At 41.9% G+C, this 19,663-nt stretch overlaps 1 protein-coding gene across 1 annotated transcript in view; it reads right to left on the bottom strand.

Moving 5' to 3' along the window:
- The window catches only part of eys (eyes shut homolog), a 171,646-nt gene that overhangs the window by 96,808 nt on the left and 55,175 nt on the right, over positions 1-19,663 (bottom strand). The window contains exons 8-11 of the mRNA XM_031813047.1: positions 13,551-13,655; positions 11,982-12,121; positions 5,222-5,385; positions 2,995-3,248 (exon numbers count right to left, since the gene is read on the bottom strand). Coding sequence (XP_031668907.1) covers positions 2,995-3,248; positions 5,222-5,385; positions 11,982-12,121; positions 13,551-13,655 — 663 coding nt within the window. The remainder of the gene's footprint in view (positions 1-2,994; positions 3,249-5,221; positions 5,386-11,981; positions 12,122-13,550; positions 13,656-19,663) is intronic.

Below are 19,663 nucleotides of genomic sequence, written 5' to 3'. Positions count from 1 at the left end.
TTCTGTGGATGCTCTGTGCACATTTCAGTTGGCTTGGTGTACTTTTCTAAGCTTATTGTTGATGTGTTATAATGTAAATACCTTCTATTGTCTGTTCACTCTACAGTGTACTGTATTTGATATGATCATGTTCTGGGCAAATGGTTATACCAGCACCAGTATAATGTGATGTCTGTACGACAAAGGGACATTCTATATTATAAAAATGCAAGGAACATCAGTAATGCTTATTGACACCTTCACAATCATATGTTGTAACATACGATCACATTATGTAACGCATGTACAACAGCAGAATAAGTACTAAACTCAGCAACAACAACAAAAACGTCTCACTGTCAACTGCGTTTATTTTCAGCAAACTTAACATGTGTAAATATTTGTATGAACATAACAAGATTCAACAACTGAGACATAAACTGAACAAGTTCCACAGACATGTGACTAACAGAAATTGAATAATGTGTCCCTGAACAAAGGGGGGGGGTCAAAATCAAAAGTGACATTCAGTAACTGGTGTGGCCACCAGCTGCATTAAGTACTGCAGTGCATCTCCTCCTGAAAGACTGCACCAGATTTGCCCGTTCTTGCTGTGAGATGTTACCCCACTCCAAGGCACCTGCAAGTTCCCAGACATTTCTGGGGGGAATGGCCCTAGTCCTCACCCTTTGATCCAGCAGGTCCCAGGGACCTGGGATTGAGATCCTGGGATTGAGATCCAGGATCTTCACTGGCCATGGCAGAACACTGACATTCCTGTCTTGCAGGAAATCACGCACAGAATGAGCAGTATGGCTGGTGGCATTGTCATGCTGGAGGGTCATGTCAGAATGAGCCTGCAGGAAGGGTACCATGAGGGAGGAGGATGTCTTCCCTGTAACGCACAGTGTTGAGAATGCCTGCAATGACAACATGCTTAGTTCGATGATGCTGTGGGACCAAATCGATCCCGTTCCAGAGAACAGGCATCGGTGTAACGCTCATTCCTCCGACCATCACCCCTGGTGAGACACAACCGTGACCCCTCAGTGAAGAGCACTTTTTGCCAGTCCTGTCTGGTCCAGCGACGGTGGGTTTGTGCCCATAGGCCGGTGATGTCTGGTGAGGAGCTGCCTTACAACAGGCCTACAAGCCCTCAGTCCAGCCTCTCTCAGCCTATTGCGGACAGTCTGAGCACTGGTGTAACTCGGGCAGTTGTTGCCATCCTGTACCTGTCCCGCAGGTGAGATGTTCGGATGTACCAATCCTGTGCAAGTGTTGTTACACGTGGTCTGCCACTGCGAGGACGATCAGCTGTCCGTCCTGTCTCCCTGTAGCGCTGTCTTAGGCGTCTCACAGTACGTACATTGCAATTTATTGCCCTGGCCACATCTGCAGTCCTCATAACTCCTTGCAGCATGCCTAAGGCACATTCACGCAGAGAGCAGGGACCCTGAGCATCTTTCTTTTTGTGTTTTTTCCAGAGTCAGTAAAAGGCCTCTTTAGTGTCCTACGTTTTCATAACAGTGACCTAAATTGCCCACCGTCTGTAAGATGTTAGTGTCTTAACGACCATTCCACAGGTGCATGTTCATTAATTGTTTAGGCTCCATTGAACATAGCAAACAGTGTTTAAACCCTTTACAATGAAGATCTGTGAAGTTATTTGGATTTTTACGAATTGTCTTTGAAAGACAGGGTCCTGAAAAAGGGTTTATATTACTTACACTACACAACACACACACACACACACACACACACACACACACACACACACACACACACACACACACACACACACACACAACTTGATAGAATTGTGGCCCCAATTTAGCTTGTCTTCAGGGACCTTTATGGCATTGTGTACACTCCCATGGGGGTACTAGGGAACACAGAGATCTGCCAAGTGCTGTATTGTAAATCAATGGTTGTACGGCACGAACAACTAATGTCCCTCAGCCAGCAGACTGCTCAGGCTGACCATTCATTATAAACAGAAAACAGAGCATTCTGCTCCATTTCAACATTTGCAACATGCAACAATTTTAATGATTTTACTGAGTTACAGTTCATATAAGGAATTAATTTGGTCCTAATGTATGGATTTCACATGACTGCGCAGGGGTGCCATGGGTTTGCCTGGGAGGGTATAGGCCCACCCACCGGGGAGTTAGGTTAAGAAGCCGGATGGTTAAGAGGCCCTGTGGTGGCATGGTTACAAGTGGTCTGTGGTTGTGAGGCCAGTTTTACGTACTGCCAAATTCTCTAAAACAACATTGGAGGGGGCTTATGATAGAGAAATTAACATTAAATTGCAAATCTGGTGGACAATTGCACTCTCCCTCAAAGCTTGAGACATCTGTGGCATTGTGTTGTGTTAAAAAACTGCCTATTTAGAGTGACCTTTAATTGTCCCCAGCACAAGGTGCACCTGTGTAATGATAATGCTGTTTAATCAGCTTCTTTATATGCCACACCTGTCATGTGGATTATCTTGGCAAAGGAGAAATGCTCACTAACAGGAATGTAAACAAATTTGTGCACCACATTTTAGAGAAATTCCTTTTTTTGTGGGTATCGACAATTTCTGGGATCTTGTATATTTTTTGTTCAGTGAAGTCATCTGTACAAATAGGATATTTTCAAGGGGATGCTTCTATGCCACGTTCTCTTTTTGGTTATCAGGCTGTGTTTTTCAAGGTAAGGGAACACAATGTGTTCATTTGTAATTTGGTTGAGCTATTCATTTGATGATTTCAAAGCTACCACGATAAAGGATGACAGATATTAACAACAATGAACTAAGAAAACCCCTGCCGCACACTCTTCATTCGTTAAATCAAATCTAAATCACATGTTATTGGTCACATACACATATTTAGCACATGTTATAGCGCGTGTAGTGAAATGCTTGTGTTCCTAGCTCAAACAGTGCAATAGTTAGTCAGTTGGTGCGTTGACCTGAAATCAATTGTTTTATGTTATCACAAGTGTGGTAACATACTGTGGGCCTACCTTCAAACCCTGGGGGGCAGTGACAGTGATAGCCTCCGATGACATCCTCACAGGTGGCACCATTGACACACGGGGAACTCTTACACTCATCCGTCTCCTGCTCACAGTAGGTCCCCTGGAACCCGAGCTCACAGCGACAAGTATAGTTGTATTGTTGGTCTAGACATACGCCGTGCTCAGAGCAGTGGTGTCCAATGCAGTTATCAACGTCCATCTCACAGTAGCTACCGCTGTATCCTCTGGGACAAAGGCAGCTGGTGACAAACAACTCCCATTATAAGACGATATCAACGGACACAGTTCATAGATACTTTCTGACAAGTCTTAAGATGCATTTAGACTGCCTCGTAATGCATTATAGCTGTCTGTCTTAAGTGAAGTGTTACCAAAACATTTAAGAGAATTTCTAAATGGATCTTAATTCGTTTTTTATTAAATTTTTCACCTTTATTTAACCAGGTAGGCCAGTTGAGAACATTCTAGCATCCTAGATGGGAATTACAAACCAGCAATTGTTTATGGAGTTTCCAATACTTTTTTCTATTCTGTATAACCCCATTGTTGAGTTAACCATCAGAGCAGCGTTTGCCCTAAACATACCGTGTATTTTTATTGGATAGAGGACAGAGAGAAAGACAGGGAAGATGGGAGAGAGGTTTAGTGCCAGAATGAATGGCCTGTGACGGACTTGAACCCACACCGACACAGTATGTGTGTTCTCTGAAGGTAGCAGCCTTAATCAGTAGACTTCCTCAGGCTCCACATAGACAATACATAAAACCAGTTACAGTGCCTTCAGAAAGGATTCAAAATGGATTCAATCTAATAAAAAATCTCACCCATCTGCACACAATTCCCCATAATGACAAAGTGAATACATGTTTTTTATTTTTATTTTGGCAAATTTGTTGAAATTACACACAGAAATGTCTATATATAAGGTGTCAGATTTCACATCCTGCATCTCAGATGACAGTGGAACGGCATGTGAAGCGGGACAACCAGAGCTTTCACGGAGTGCAAAGCCATAATTTACTTTCAATATATAATAAAAACATTGTTTCACTTTGTCATTATGGGGTATTGTGTGTAGATGGGTAAAAAAAATGTACTCCATTTTGAATTCAGGCTGTAACACAACAAAATGTGGAATGTTGTTGATGTTGCACAATTCACACAGCGCTCTGTACACAGAAATGTCGGTCGGAACCGGTCCAGGACCGGTCAAAGGGACTTAACGTTTTACTAATAAACACATACAACAGTAAACACTTAGCCTTAGAATGCTTAACGTTCTACTAATAAACACATACGACAGTAAACACTTAGCCTTAGAAGGCTTAACGTTCTACTAATAAACACATAGCCTTAGAAGGCTTAACGTTCTACTAATAAACACTTAGCCTTAGAAGGCTTAACGTTTTACTAATAAACACTTAGCCTTAGAAGGCTTAACGTTCTACTAATAAACACATAGCCTTAGAAGGCTTAACGTTCTACTAATAAACACATAGCCTTAGAAGGCTTAACGTTCTACTAATAAACACATAGCCTTAGAAGGCTTAACGTTCTACTAATAAACACATACAACAGTAAACACTTAGCCTTAGAAGGCTTAACGTTCTACTAATAAACACATAGCCTTAGAAGGCTTAACGTTCTACTAATAAACACATACAACAGTAAACACTTAGCCTTAGAAGGCTTAACGTTCTACTAATAAACACATAGCCTTAGAAGGCTTAACGTTCTACTAATAAACACTTAGCCTTAGAAGGCTTAACGTTCTACTAATAAACACATACAACAGTAAGCACTTAGCCTTAGAAAGCTTAACGTTTTACTAATGTTAAGGGGGCGAGGGGGGGGGTTACAGTTTTTAACTTAGTTTCCTGCAATTCTACACATTTCACCACGGTTAATGCCGTGTTCGTCTGCCATCTGAACATTATAACAAAATCAATGGGCCGTGACTTTTGGGAATTTCAGATTCTCCCTGTCTAGTTTTTATTTCTGTTTGATGTCAAAGATGATCTTGTTTAAAAAATATATATTGCTCCATTGTCTTTTCTACATGCTGTATATCTGGTTTGAGTCTTTAAAGTTTACACTGAAAATCACCACCCCATTTCACAATTGTGTTTATATAATATTATTTGGAGTGACGCTAAATGAATATAGGGGAAACACTGAATAGTGTATTTGAGACCTTCCCTTAGGCACTCACCTGTAGCCATCAATCTCATCTACACAAGTGGCCCCGTTTTGGCACCAGTGCTGAACACAATCGTTGATGTTTAAGCGGCAGTTACGTCCTGCCCATCCAGGTGCACAGACACAGGCGTAACTGCTGGCGTTGTTCAAGACACAACGTCCTCCGTTGGCACATGGCTGTAGAGAGAGAAGAGAAAATTGTCACACACATCAATACGTATTCATTTACTCCAAAATGACATGTGAAGGCATCACACCATTCACACAACAAGTGCTTATTCACTATGTAATACTGTATCTTGGGGACAATACCAAATAACTCAGGCCTTTTGCAAAGAAAATTACATATTGTTTCTTTGAAAAAGCTGGCAGAATCTTTGATATGATGTGTAGCTAGATTCAATATTGTATTCCATAGCCACGTCTCGTTCCTTCTCTCTATTCCATAGCCACGTCTCGTTCCTTCTCTCTATTCCATAGCCACGTCTCGTTCCTTCTCTCTATTCCATAGCCACGTCTCGTTCCTTCTCTCTATTCCATAGCCACGTCTCATTCCTTCTCTCTATTCCATAGCCACGTCTCATTCCTTCTCTCTATTCCATAGCCACGTCTCGTTCCTTCTCTCTATTCCATAGCCACGTCTCGTTCCTTCTCTCTATTCCATAGCCACGTCTCGTTCCTTCTCTCTATTCCATAGCCACGTCTCGTTCCTTCTCTCTATTCCATAGCCACGTCTCGTTCCTTCTCTCTATTCCATAGCCACGTCTCGTTCCTTCTCTCTATTCCATAGCCACGTCTCGTTCCTTCTCTCTATTCCATAGCCACGTCTCGTTCCTTCTCTCTATTCCATAGCCACGTCTCGTTCCTTCTCTCTATTCCATAGCCACGTCTCGTTCCTTCTCTCTATTCCATAGCCACGTCTCGTTCCTTCTCTCTATTCCATAGCCACGTCTCGTTCCTTCTCTCTATTCCATAGCCACGTCTCATTCCTTCTCTCTATTCCATAGCCACGTCTCATTCCTTCTCTCTATTCCATAGCCACGTCTCGTTCCTTCTCTCTATTCCATAGCCACGTCTCATTCCTTCTCTCTATTCCATAGCCACGTCTCGTTCCTTCTCTCTATTTCATAGCCACGTCTCGTTCCTTCTCTCTATTCCATAGCCACGTCTCGTTCCTTCTCTCTATTCCATAGCCACGTCTCGTTCCTTCTCTCTATTCCATAGCCACATCTCGTTCCTTCTCTCTATTCCATAGCCACGTCTCGTTCCTTCTCTCTATTCCATAGCCACGTCTCGTTCCTTCTCTCTATTCCATAGCCACGTCTCGTTCCTTCTCTCTATTCCATAGCCACGTCTCATTCCTTCTCTCTATTTCATAGCCACGTCTCGTTCCTTCTCTCTATTCCATAGCCACGTCTCGTTCCTTCTCTCTATTCCATAGCCACGTCTCATTCCTTCTCTCTATTTCATAGCCACGTCTCGTTCCTTCTCTCTATTCCATAGCCACATCTCGTTCCTTCTCTCTATTCCATAGCCACGTCTCGTTCCTTCTCTCTATTTCATAGCCACGTCTCGTTCCTTCTCTCTATTCCATAGCCACATCTCGTTCCTTCTCTCTATTCCATAGCCACGTCTCGTTCCTTCTCTCTATTCCATAGCCACGTCTCATTCCTTCTCTCTATTCCATAGCCACGTCTCGTTCCTTCTCTCTATTCCATAGCCACGTCTCGTTCCTTCTCTCTATTCCATAGCCACGTCTCATTCCTTCTCTCTATTCCATAGCCACGTCTCGTTCCTTCTCTCTATTCCATAGCCACATCTCGTTCCTTCTCTCTATTCCATAGCCACGTCTCGTTCCTTCTCTCTATTCCATAGCCACGTCTCATTCCTTCTCTCTATTCCATAGCCACGTCTCGTTCCTTCTCTCTATTCCATAGCCACGTCTCGTTCCTTCTCTCTATTCCATAGCCACGTCTCATTCCTTCTCTCTATTCCATAGCCACGTCTCGTTCCTTCTCTCTATTCCATAGCCACATCTCGTTCCTTCTCTCTATTCCATAGCCACGTCTCGTTCCTTCTCTCTATTCCATAGCCACATCTCGTTCCTTCTCTCTATTCCATAGCCACGTCTCGTTCCTTCTCTCTATTCCATAGCCACGTCTCGTTCCTTCTCTCTATTCCATAGCCACGTCTCATTCCTTCTCTCTATTCCATAGCCACGTCTCGTTCCTTCTCTCTATTCCATAGCCACGTCTCGTTCCTTCTCTCTATTCCATAGCCACGTCTCATTCCTTCTCTCTATTCCATAGCCACATCTCGTTCCTTCTCTCTATTCCATAGCCACATCTCGTTCCTTCTCTCTATTCCATAGCCACATCTCGTTCCTTCTCTCTATTCCATGGCCACGTCTCATTCCTTCTCTCTATTCCATAGCCACGTCTCGTTCCTTCTCTCTATTCCATAGCCACGTCTCATTCCTTCTCTCTATTCCATAGCCACGTCTCGTTCCTTCCCTCTATTCCATAGCCACGTCTCGTTCCTTCTCTCTATTCCATAGCCACATCTCGTTCCTTCTCTCTATTCCATAGCCACATCTCGTTCCTTCTCTCTATTCCATAGCCACGTCTCATTCCTTCTCTCTATTCCATAGCCACGTCTTGTTCCTTCCCTCTATTCCATAGCCACGTCTCGTTCCTTCCCTCTATTCCATAGCCACGTCTCGTTCCTTCTCTCTATTCCATAGCCACATCTCGTTCCTTCTCTCTATTCCATAGCCACGTGTCATTCCTTCTCTCTATTCCATAGCCACGTCTCGTTCCTTCCCTCTATTCCATAGCCACGTCTCGTTCCTTCTCTCTATTCCATAGCCACATCTCGTTCCTTCTCTCTATTCCATAGCCACATCTCGTTCCTTCTCTCTATTCCATAGCCACGTCTCATTCCTTCTCTCTATTCCATAGCCACGTCTCGTTCCTTCCCTCTATTCCATGGTATATGCCATTTTAATTCTCATCAAAGACAGGATATTGTTATGAAGCGTAATGTATTGTAATATAATGCATTTCTATATCTCATCGTGATCCACTGGGATGAATACAGTGATTAGGCATAACGCAGACAGTGATTTTCCATCAATACGTAGATAGTGTTTGAGTTTGACAATTTACAGCATAAAATAGATTGTGATTGCTTCGATTAAATTATCTGCAGGGACAACACTGTGTGTGTGTGTGTGTGTGTGTGTGTGCACGCGTGTGAGTTCCATGTTCATTTGTCTAACGAGACTAAAATGACCTGATTAATGGCAACATTCCAAACCATTTTATGAGGCAACCATCATCGAGGTGTGACTAATTTGTCAATATGCTTCACAACGGTCATCGACATGTATAAAAAGGTTTAAAAAACAGGACAATGAAGATACTACAAACTTTATGATTTTTTTAAAAAATCAATCAGATAGTGACTGAATTATTGAACATAAGACATTGTACTGGCATGGACAAATAATTAATGGAGGTTCAGTCATTTTGGTGGGATTTCAGGTATTCAATTTATTATAAAATGTCACTTTTTTCATATAATGCACTTATATATACACATTTCCTCAGTATATCAGGTATCTTTGAAATACTTTGTCATAAATAAAGAAAAGTATATGTGCCTCATTTGAATATATACATTGAAGGTATTTGCATACATTAATAAATTAACATAAATGGGTAGAACTGGGCTGAAACCACCCAAAACTTGCTCCGTCTCTAGGCCTACCTGCGCCTTCTAGACTGCCTCATTAATTATTCAGTATTGTTGTTGTCACATTCTCTTGCATAATTAAACAATGCCAGCAGCATACCACCCAGCATACCACCACTGCTGGCTTGCTTCTGAAGCTAAGCAGGGTTGTTCCTGGTCAGTCCCTGGATGGGAGACGAGATGCTGCTGGAAGTGGTGTTGGAGGGCCAGTAGGAGGCACTCTTTCCTCTGTTCTAAAAATTATCCCAATGCCCCAGGGCAGTGATTGGGGACACTGCCCTGTGTAGGGTGCCATCTTTTGGATGGGATGTTAAACGGGTGTCCTGACTCTCTGAGGTCATTAAAGATCCCATAAGTATGTCAAGGAAACAGCAGAGGGAACACCCCCCTATCCACATTGATGGAACAGTAGTGGAGAGGGTAGTAAGTTTTAAGTTCCTCGGCGTACACATCACAGACAAACTGAATTGGTCCACCCACACAGACAGCATCGTGAAGAAGGCGCAGCAGCGCCTCTTCAACCTCAGGAGGCTGAAGAAATTCGGCTTGTCACCAAAAGCACTCACAAACTTCTACAGATGCACAATCGAGAGCATCCTGTTGGGCTGTATCACCGCCTGGTACGGCAACTGCTCCGCCCACAACCGTAAGGCTCTCCAGAGGGTAGTGAGGTCTGCACAACGCATCACCGGGGGCAAACTACCTTCCCTCCAGGACACCTACACCACCCGATGTCACAGGAAGGCCATAAAGATCATCAAGGACAACAACCACCCGAGCCACTGCCTGTTCACCCCGCTATCATCCAGAAGGCGAGGTCAGTACAGGTGCATCAAAGCTGGGACCGAGAGACTGAAAAACAGCTTCTATCTCAAGGCCATCAGACTGTTAAACAGCCACCACTAACATTGAGTGGCTGCTGCCAACACACTGACTCAACTCCAGCCACTTTAATAATGGGAATTGATGGGAAATGATGTAAAATATATCACTAGCCACTTTAAACAATGCTACCTAATATAATGTTTACATACCCTACATTATTCATCTCATATGTATATGTATATACTGTACTCTATTTCATCTACTGCATCTTTATGTAATACATAGCCACTTTATGTATCACTAGCCACTTTAACTATGCCACTTGGTTTACATACTCATCTCATATGTTATACTGCACTCAATACCATCTACTGTATCTTGCCTATGCCGCTCTGTACCATCACTCATTCATATATCTTTATGTACATATTCTTTATCCCCTTACACTTGTGTCTATAAGGTAGTAGTTTTGGAATTGTTAGCTAGATTACTTGTTGGTTATTACTGCATTGTCGGAACTAGAAGCACAAGCATTTCGCTACACTCGCATTAACATCTGCTAACCATGTGTATGTGACAAATAACATTTGATTTGATTTGATTTGAGGAAGATACCCATGGGATTTAAAATCAAAATGTTTGGCTACACCGATCTAAACATTCTTCACATTGTTTGTGAGATCAGATATAATATCACTATCATCCCAATATCACTATCATCTCAGCGCATCTAATTAGTAAACATTCCCAACTGTATTAAATTATTACTATTTTTTAATTCCACAAAACATCAAAACACACCAACTTAAAGTTCTCTTTCTTGAGAAAGACCTTAAACGAATCCCAGACGAACAAACGAATCCCAGACGAACAAACGAATCCCAGACGAACAAACGAATCCCAGACGAACAAACAAATCCCAGACGAACAAACGAATCCCAGACGAACAAACGAATCCCAGACGAACAAACGAATCCCAGACGAACAAACGAATCCCAGACGAACAAACAAATCCCAGACGAACAAACGAATCCCAGACGAACAAACGAATCCCAGACGAACAAACGAATCCCAGACGAAGAGTTAGCATTTTTATAGATGCAACGGAAAGCCAGTGTATTCCATTGAACATATTTCAGCCATTACCTGAGAGTTTGACAGGTCATTACAAATGTTTCCGCAGTCGTTACGTTAACGAGAATAAACTAATTGCACAAGCAAGAGTGGAAAAGAATCACCAGAGTAAAATAAAAGCTATCGATTCCACGAGATTTAGGTGCCAAGTGGATTTTGCACTCCTCAAGCAGGAAATATATGGCTGGAAAGGAGAGACCCTCAGGTGGGCGTGGCATGCGCGTTGCTAATATGTAGCAACAGCCTGGGATCTAATAATATTTCATACTTCTTAAATACGTTGAGCATTTGCTTTAGTCTGTATGTAGTGCCAGATGGGCGGGGTTTGCTTTAGTCTGTATGTAGTGCCAGATGGGCGGGGTTTGCTTTAGTCTGTATGTAGTGCCAGATGGGCGGGGTTTGCTTTAGTCTGTATGTAGTGCCAGATGGGCGGGGTTTGCTTTAGTCTGTATGTAGTGCCAGATGGGCGGGGTTTGCTTTAGTCTGTATGTAGTGCCAGATGGGCGGGGTTTGCTTTAGTCTGTATGTAGTGCCAGATGGGCGGGGTTTGCTTTAGTCTGTATGTAGTGCCAGATGGGCGGGGTTTGCTTTAGTCTGTATGTAGTGCCAGATGGGCGGGGTTTGCTTTAGTCTGTATGTAGTGCCAGATGGACGGGGTTTGCTTTTGTCTGTATGTAGTGCCAGATGGGCGGGGTTTGCTTTAGTCTGTATGTAGTGCCAGATGGGCGGGGTTTGCTTTAGTCTGTCTGTAGTGCCAGATGGGCGGGGTTTGCTTTAGTCTGTCTGTAGTGCCAGATGGGCGGGGTTAACAAGCTCAATCAAGCCCAGATCCAGTATTTTAAATGATTTCAAATGGTATTTGAACCTTGAATTGTACTGTGCACCAATTTGTTTGCTGAGGTTTGTTTGTTCAGTTGGGGGCAAATCCTACATTTAATTTAAGACAAATGTTCAAGTAGTCATGCATTGATGTCAATGGGAGATTAAGTGAAAATGGAATTTAAATGGAAGTTAGGATTAACCCCACGTTCTGCACAAAAAAGTGTTGTTTTACCCACTTGTATGTTCGGTGGGCACAGCAGGCGACATGTGTACTTCAGTCCACCAGGCAGATCCAGACAATGTGTGTTTCTAGGGCATGTGGTGTTGGGTAGGGTACAGGCATCCACATCCACCTCACACTTCTGGCCCAGAAATCCTGCAAGGAAGCAGCGAAACAGACTCATTATCATCAACATTGAGATTAGCACTGAGTAAAACTCAGCTGACCGCTAAAATGAGAAGGGAACAGACTTTGCAATTTTCCCCAAACAAGAAGTACAATAGGATGACGTGTTTGTGAGGAGGAACAAAGATTTTCTGACTGATAACATTAACTCAAACTTCTAGTTCACCTAATATCATTGTACCATCTAAACCGCTGTGAAATATATTTTCGATAACCAAAAATATAGTATTTTGTGCTGTTTGAAAATGGTGCACAAAACCGAAAGAAAAAGCCACAGGCATAGAAATAACACAAATGGAACAGATCTACCACTTATTAGACTTACTTTCAATGAGAATGACTGATCTATAACTCGCATTTCTATGTGAATTTGGTCAGGTCACCCAAAAAGACACATATTGCAGCTTTAATCCGGGTCCTGGAAACTGGCTTGTGATGTAACAAACCAGGTAGTACTTGACTGTAGACTGAGTCTAAAGCCTTTTCACGACTGATCTTGTCCTGCCGGAGATCCTGATCTAAGGACAACTCGTTCAGAATAACCTGCCCCATCTCTGGTCTTAAAGATGAACACCAGATCTGTGTCCCAAAAGGCATCCTATTCCCCTTATAACGCACTACTTTTGACCAGAGCTCTATATATAGGTAACAGGATGCCATTTGGGACGCATTCCATGTATTGCTATGGATGGATGATGGTGAAGTGGACACATGGGTCGTGTTCGATTCAATTTAAATTCTGTCAATTCAGGATGTAATCAGAAATTACAAGGATCTCCTTTGATTTCTTAATGAGGAAGAAATGGAATTTGGTTTTGAATTTCCGTTTCCGTCCTGAATTGACTGAATTGAAATGGAAGTGACCCCGACTCTGGTGGACTGTGTGATGGGGACAATGCTATGATTGAAAGTGCAGCATCATCTGGCAGCCCAGCATAAACTCTGCCCTGCATGCCAGTCACACACACACACACACACACCCTCTCGTCTCTAGGGTGGTACATCTCCATCAGACTGCATCAGTGAATGTAAATTCAGCCTCAGCCGGTCGAGACGAATAAACAATTACTGCAGAATCATATTAATACAGGAGTCGAATGCCCCATGAAAGGAGAGAGTATTCCATATCACAATATTGACATAATTCTCCTGCAGTAATGAGCTTTGGCAATGAGCCGAGTGATTTGCTCAGCTGTCAGTCAAAGGACACTGTCCAAAAGGCACCCTGTTCCCTTTATAGTGCACTACTTTTGACCAGGACCCATAGAACTGGTCAAAAGAAGTGCACTATATAGGAAATAAGCTTCCATTTGGGATGCATCCAATGGCTTGTTTGGGGCTGGGATGGATAGGGCCCTATCTTGGTGAAACTGAATGTGAGCGGGCACAACATACATACCTGGTGGACACCTGCATTTGTAGAAGCCAACAGAGTCCAAGCATGTCCCATTGTGCAGGCAGGGGTTGGAGAAACACTGGTTCATTTCTGTCTCACAGTGGGGTCCTGAAAGACAAGAGGAAGGTGTAGTATTGACTGATTACACTGTGTTTAATTAGTTTATGTAGGCATTTTAATTAACCCCAAATGTAAATGGACTCAATGATTCAAAATTGGGATTGTAAATTCCCCCTTACAATTCTGAGGGAACATTCCAAAGTTGTGTAGTTTTATAAACAGTGTAGCATTTCATTCTTTTCATTTCTCTTTAATAATTACAAATACTGGAAAAACAGCAGGAAAACCTATTTTCAAAAGCTATTATGCCACTCAACATTAAAATGCATAAGAATCTTAAACTGTGAAACACAAAAGCCAGTGTCTCACAGTGCTCTATCATGTTCCAAGTCTAGTTTAAATCTAGATGGTGATTCTCACAGTGCTCTATCATGTTCCAGTATGTTCCAAGTCTAGTTTAAATCTAGATGGTGATTCTCACAGTGCTCTATCATGTTCCAAGTCTAGTTTAAATCTAGATGGTGATTCTCACAGTGCTCTATCATGTTCAAGTCTAGTTTAAATCTAGATGGTGATTCTCACAGTGCTCTCTCATGTTCCAAGTCTAGTTTAAATCTAGATGGTGATTCTCACAGTGCTCTATCATGTTCCAAGTCTAGTTTAAATCTAGATGGTGATTCTCACAGTGCTCTCTCTTGTTCAAGTCTAGGTTCAATCTAGATGGTGATTCTCACAGTGCCCTCTCTTGTTCAAGTCTAGTTTAAATCTAGATGGTGATTCTCACAGTGCTCTCTCATGTTCCAAGTCTAGATGGGGATTCTCACAGTGCTCTCTCATGTTCCAAGTCTAGATGGGGATTATCACAGTGCTCTCTCATGTTCAAGTCTAGTTTAAATCTAGCTTGGATATAACCTTCCTACGTAATGCATCTAGATGGTGATTTAATCGTTCTACATAGATTTAGTCGTTAAGCTCCTACCATACAGGGGATTCGTCTCAGATGTGACTGTGGAAGTGATTTATCATAAACATCCGTTCATCAATAACGGCAAATCCAGTACATGTAGTAAAAGGCCCTCTTGAAAGAGTCAATCTCAGGATATGTCCCATATAGTGCACTACCTTTGACCAGAGCCCTATGGGATCCACTATGGGCCCTGGTCAAAATAAGTGCACTATCAAGGGAATTGGGTGCCATTTGGGACGATGACTCAGTCTACTGTACAGCAGACCTACTGTGATTAATATCACAATGTTCTTTCTGTTGATATATATATATATATAAATGCCACATTGTGCAGCTACAAATTGTACAAATCCATCCCAACAGCGATGTGCAAAGATATCTGTCAGAAGAAATGTATCATATGTATTGTTCAGGTAGTACTCTCAATGGGTGGGGGGGGGGGTCATTCTTCATGGATATCTGTCAGAAGAAATGTATTGTTCAGGTAGTACTCTCAATGGGTGGGGGGGGGGGGTCATTCTTCATGGATATCTGTCAGAAGAAATGTATCATATGTATTGTTCAGGTAGTACTCTCAATGGGTGGGGGGGGGGGGTCATTCTTCATGGATATCTGTCAGAAGAAATGTATTGTTCAGGTAGTACTCTCAATGGGTGGGGGGGGGGGTCATTCTTCATCGATATCTGTCAGAAGAAATGTATTGTTCCGGTAGTACTCTCAATGGGTGGGGGGGGGGGGTCATTCTTCATCGATATCTGTCAGAAGAAATGTATTGTTCAGGTAGTACTCTCAATGGGTGGGGGGGGGGGGTCATTCTTCATGGATATCTGTCAGAAGAAATTTATTGTTCAGGTAGTACTCTCAATGGGTGGGGGGGGGGTCATTCTTCATGGATATCTGTCAGAAGAAATGTATTGTTCAGGTAGTACTCTCAATGGGTGGGGGGGGTCATTCTTCATGGGGGATGGAAGATGAAACATGACCCAAGAAATAGCCAACATAAATATTGGTTTACTGCAAAGGAACTCGCCATCCCATTATTAAGTCATGCATTTCAGTGTGTGCATTTCTTTTTTTACCATGGGAGACAGACATATTCCAGACTGACCGAAAACAGAGAAATAATTCCACCAACAACCAAGTCAACTCTCTGCTACTCTTCATTATTTTTGTCATAAACAGAGCAGAAGACACATTTCTGATGTAACAGTTGGACAAATAAAGTTGTATTGTACAACACAGTCCCCCAAAACGTCTGTAGCCTTCAATAGAATGGAATAGATGGACATGGAATAGAACCAAGAACGTTACAGTACTGTCCAGCTGCCTTAGCCTGAGTGGCAGTCTGCTTGTCACCCATAAGGAGGTGGAGAGAGAGAGCAGAAACAGGCTGGCTCCCAGGTTAAAACCCACAGAGGAAGAACAATTGGTCTGTTGGGGTGATGAAGATGAATGTGAGTCGGTCAGATAAACTGGTCTTTGAAAGGTAAGGTTGAAAAATCATGTAAACTGGTCATTGAAAGGTCAGGTAAACTGGTCATTGAAAGGTCAAGTGACCTGGTCATAAAAAGGTCAGGTAAACTAGTCATTGAATGTTCAGGTTGAAAGGTCAAGTAAACTGGTCATTGAAAGGTCAGGTAAACTGGTCATTGAAAGGTCAAGTGACCTGGTCATAAAAAGGTCAGGTAAACTAGTCATTGAATGTTCAGGTTGAAAGGTCAAGTAAACTGGTCATTGAAAGGTCAGGTAAACTGGTTATTGAAAGGTCAAGTTGAAAGGTCAGGTAAAGTGGTCATTGAAAGGTCACAGGGAGAGGGTATCTGATATAGAAGCCAGGATATACCCTGGGGATGAATCTCAAATGGTACTGATCCCTATATAGTTCACTACTGTTGACAAATAAAAGCAGAAAGTGATGAGATGCCCCTGGGATGAAGGAACATAAAAAGGTAAAATGGGAATATAATTGGACATGGAAGTAAATGCAGGTCGTTCAAGTCAAGTAGAGAGAAATGTACAGGAGTAGTTTCAGAAGGAAATATGCGCTCCTACAAACGTATCAGTCTGTCTGTCTTGTACTGTTAATATTAAGTCATATGGATTAGGAATGGGCACTCTTATTTGAATATTCAAATATCCGAATGGACGTTAGTAGTAGTACTCAAACATTTTGCAGGTCTATTTTATCCAGAAAAAAACATATTTTTAATTAAATTATCCTTGTGACATAGTTACATAGAAATTATATACCATGACATTTGAAAGTCTTAATTTAATAAAACAAACTTTGAATGTAGTTTTTATGACGATGCATTGAGCTACTACTACACATTTAGTCCTCCAGTCAGCCCTGACAAGGGTATGCTATTAACCCCTCTTTAAATAGAGATTACAGACACACACCTAACCGAGGACCTGACACAGATCAACGCTAAACACTCATCACAAATATTATTTGTACTATTCTAATTCCCATTTCAATCCCTAATATGGATAACAATAGTATGTTGTGTTAGGATAAGTTATGTCCCATATAAATCTTGGTTAACCCAGAACTAAAATCTCACTTAATGTTTACTTAGTCTGTCCACGAGATATGTCAATATATAATGAACAAAAATATGAACTAAAAATGTAAAGTGTTGGTCCCATGTCTCATGAGCTGAAATAAAACATCCCAGAAATATTCCATACTCACAAAATGCTTATTTCTCTCAAATGTTGTGCACAAATGTGTTTACATCCCTGTTAGTGAGCATTTCTCCCTTGCCAAAATACTTCATCCACCTGACAGATGTGGCATATCAAGAAGCTGATGAAACAGCATGATCATTACACAGGTGCACTTTTTGCTTGGGACAATAAAATGACACTCCAAAATGTGCAGTTTCTTCACACAGCACAATGCCACAGATGTCTCAAGTTTTGAGGGACTGCAGGAATATCCACCAGAGGTGTTGCCAGAGAATTGAATGTTCAATTCTCTACCATAAGCCGCCTCCAACATAATTTTTGAGAATTTAGCAGTACATTGAACCGGCCTCACAACCGCAGACCACGTGTAACCACTCCAGCCCAGGACCTCCACATCCGGCTTCTCACCTACGGGATCGTCTGAGACCAGGCACCTGTACAGCTGATGAAACTGAGGAGTATTTCTGTCTGTAATAAAGCCCTTTTGTGGGGTAAAACTAATTCTGATTGGCCAGTGGGTGGGCCTGGCTCCCAAGTGGGTGGGCCTGGGAGGGCACTGGTAATATAGAACAAATCAATCTTTTATTTTTAATTTAAGCTTTATTTAACTAGGCAAGTCAGTTCAGAACAAATTCTTATTTATAATGACGGCCTACACCGGCCAAACCCGGACGACGCTGGGCCAATTGTGCACCACCCTATGGGACTCCCAACCACGGCCAGATGTGATACAGCCTGGATCTCTCTCAGTAAGCATGGTAATGCTCCCCTGAATATTTCCAAAATTCCCATTATGAGCATTTACCTAGTTAAGTAAATAATCCTCAAAACCACCTCAAAATGTATTAAAGAAATATCATAAATGCCTTCGATACTGAAACACGAAGGTCATGTAGCAAACCATGAACCGTCAATGAGGAATAAACTTGGAAAAGGTTCAGGGTGAATGTTTGTGATTACTTCATTGTTATACATTGGGATTAATTTCCCCTTTCTAAAGCTCCAGGTTAGGTGAAGTGGATAACGATGTGTGCATCACAGATGAAATATGCAATGGAAACCAATTAAGATAGGATTATATCTTTCTGCAGAGCAAACTTAATTACTAATGTACCATGAACTTTATACATTAGCGTAGGAACGCTCACAGAAAAGCATGCATGTAAAGGATATTGAGATGAATGAGAGAAAGAGGCATTAACCAGATCTGGGTTCAAATAGTATTCAATATATTAAACATTGCTTTAGCCTGCTTGGAGTGGGGGTGCCTGTTATGCAGGGTTTTGGTTTGCACTTTTGAGACTTTCCTGATGGTTCCATCACAGCAGGCAAGCCCAATCAAGCACAGATAGAGTTTTTGAAATTATTTTGAATAGTATTTGAACCCAGGAACCCAGACAATAGCATTAAGAACTGAGATTAGTGTGTGTGTGTGTGTGTGTGTGTGTGTGTGTGTGTGTGTGCGTGCGACCATGTGGATCACAGTTCTTCATTGACGTATCATGGCGAGAGTGAGCACAGCAAGGTTCAATGTATGTTCCAAAATGGCACCCTATTCCCTATATAGTGCACTACTTTTGACTAGAGCCCTATGAGCCCGGGTCAAAAGTAGTGCACTATAAAGGGAATGTAATGCCATTTGGGACACACATTAAACTCAGATCTCCAGCACCATGTAGCCAGCTCATAAATACCCAGAGAGGACTTGGCTGGTGTCAGTAATTGGCTCATACACTGCAGTTCTTGGGCACCGTCCAAGGCCAAAGCAACACACTATGCAAACCTTTGCAAAAATGATAAAATAATGATAAATTGTATTTTCAGAAAGAACACCACCGCCAAAGAAGCCCTCTGCTTAATGATACATTTCTTACTGTACAGCATGGGTCGGCAACAGGCGGCCCGCGGGACAAAACCAGTGTAATGAAGGTATGAAATTATTGCTATTTTCAAATACAATCACTTTTTGGGCTTAGTTGGGGTCAATTTGCAGTGTACAAATAATTATGAGGTTGATGAAGCACAACTTTAAATTTCCTACATTATTATTATATTTATTTTATTCTAGCACTTAAACGATTTCATCTATAAAACACAAAACCAACTTTAAAACACAGATTGATTGAAAAAATATTTGTGATAGCATTTATACTTTTTGTACTACAACAATATATTAATGAGTTCCCAATGCCTTTCAATGGCAAAAAAAGGGTCCATAGACTTTTAAAGATTCTAGAATCTAGACCCATCTCCTCTTTCACCGTTTAAGCAATCAACCCCAAACCAACGTTGAGATGTTCAGACTGCCCCTACTTAGATTGCCTGTCTAGCAATTTTTTATACTATGTACAGTATACTTTCTGAACTATAAAGATTTTAATTGTGCGTAAAATAA

This window comes from Oncorhynchus kisutch, unplaced genomic scaffold, assembly GCF_002021735.2.
Source record: "Oncorhynchus kisutch isolate 150728-3 unplaced genomic scaffold, Okis_V2 Okis04b-Okis11a_hom, whole genome shotgun sequence".
Lineage (NCBI taxonomy): Eukaryota > Metazoa > Chordata > Actinopteri > Salmoniformes > Salmonidae > Oncorhynchus > Oncorhynchus kisutch.
The sequence above is the reverse complement of the archived record's forward strand: the minus strand, read 5'-3'. Positions and strand labels throughout refer to the sequence as shown.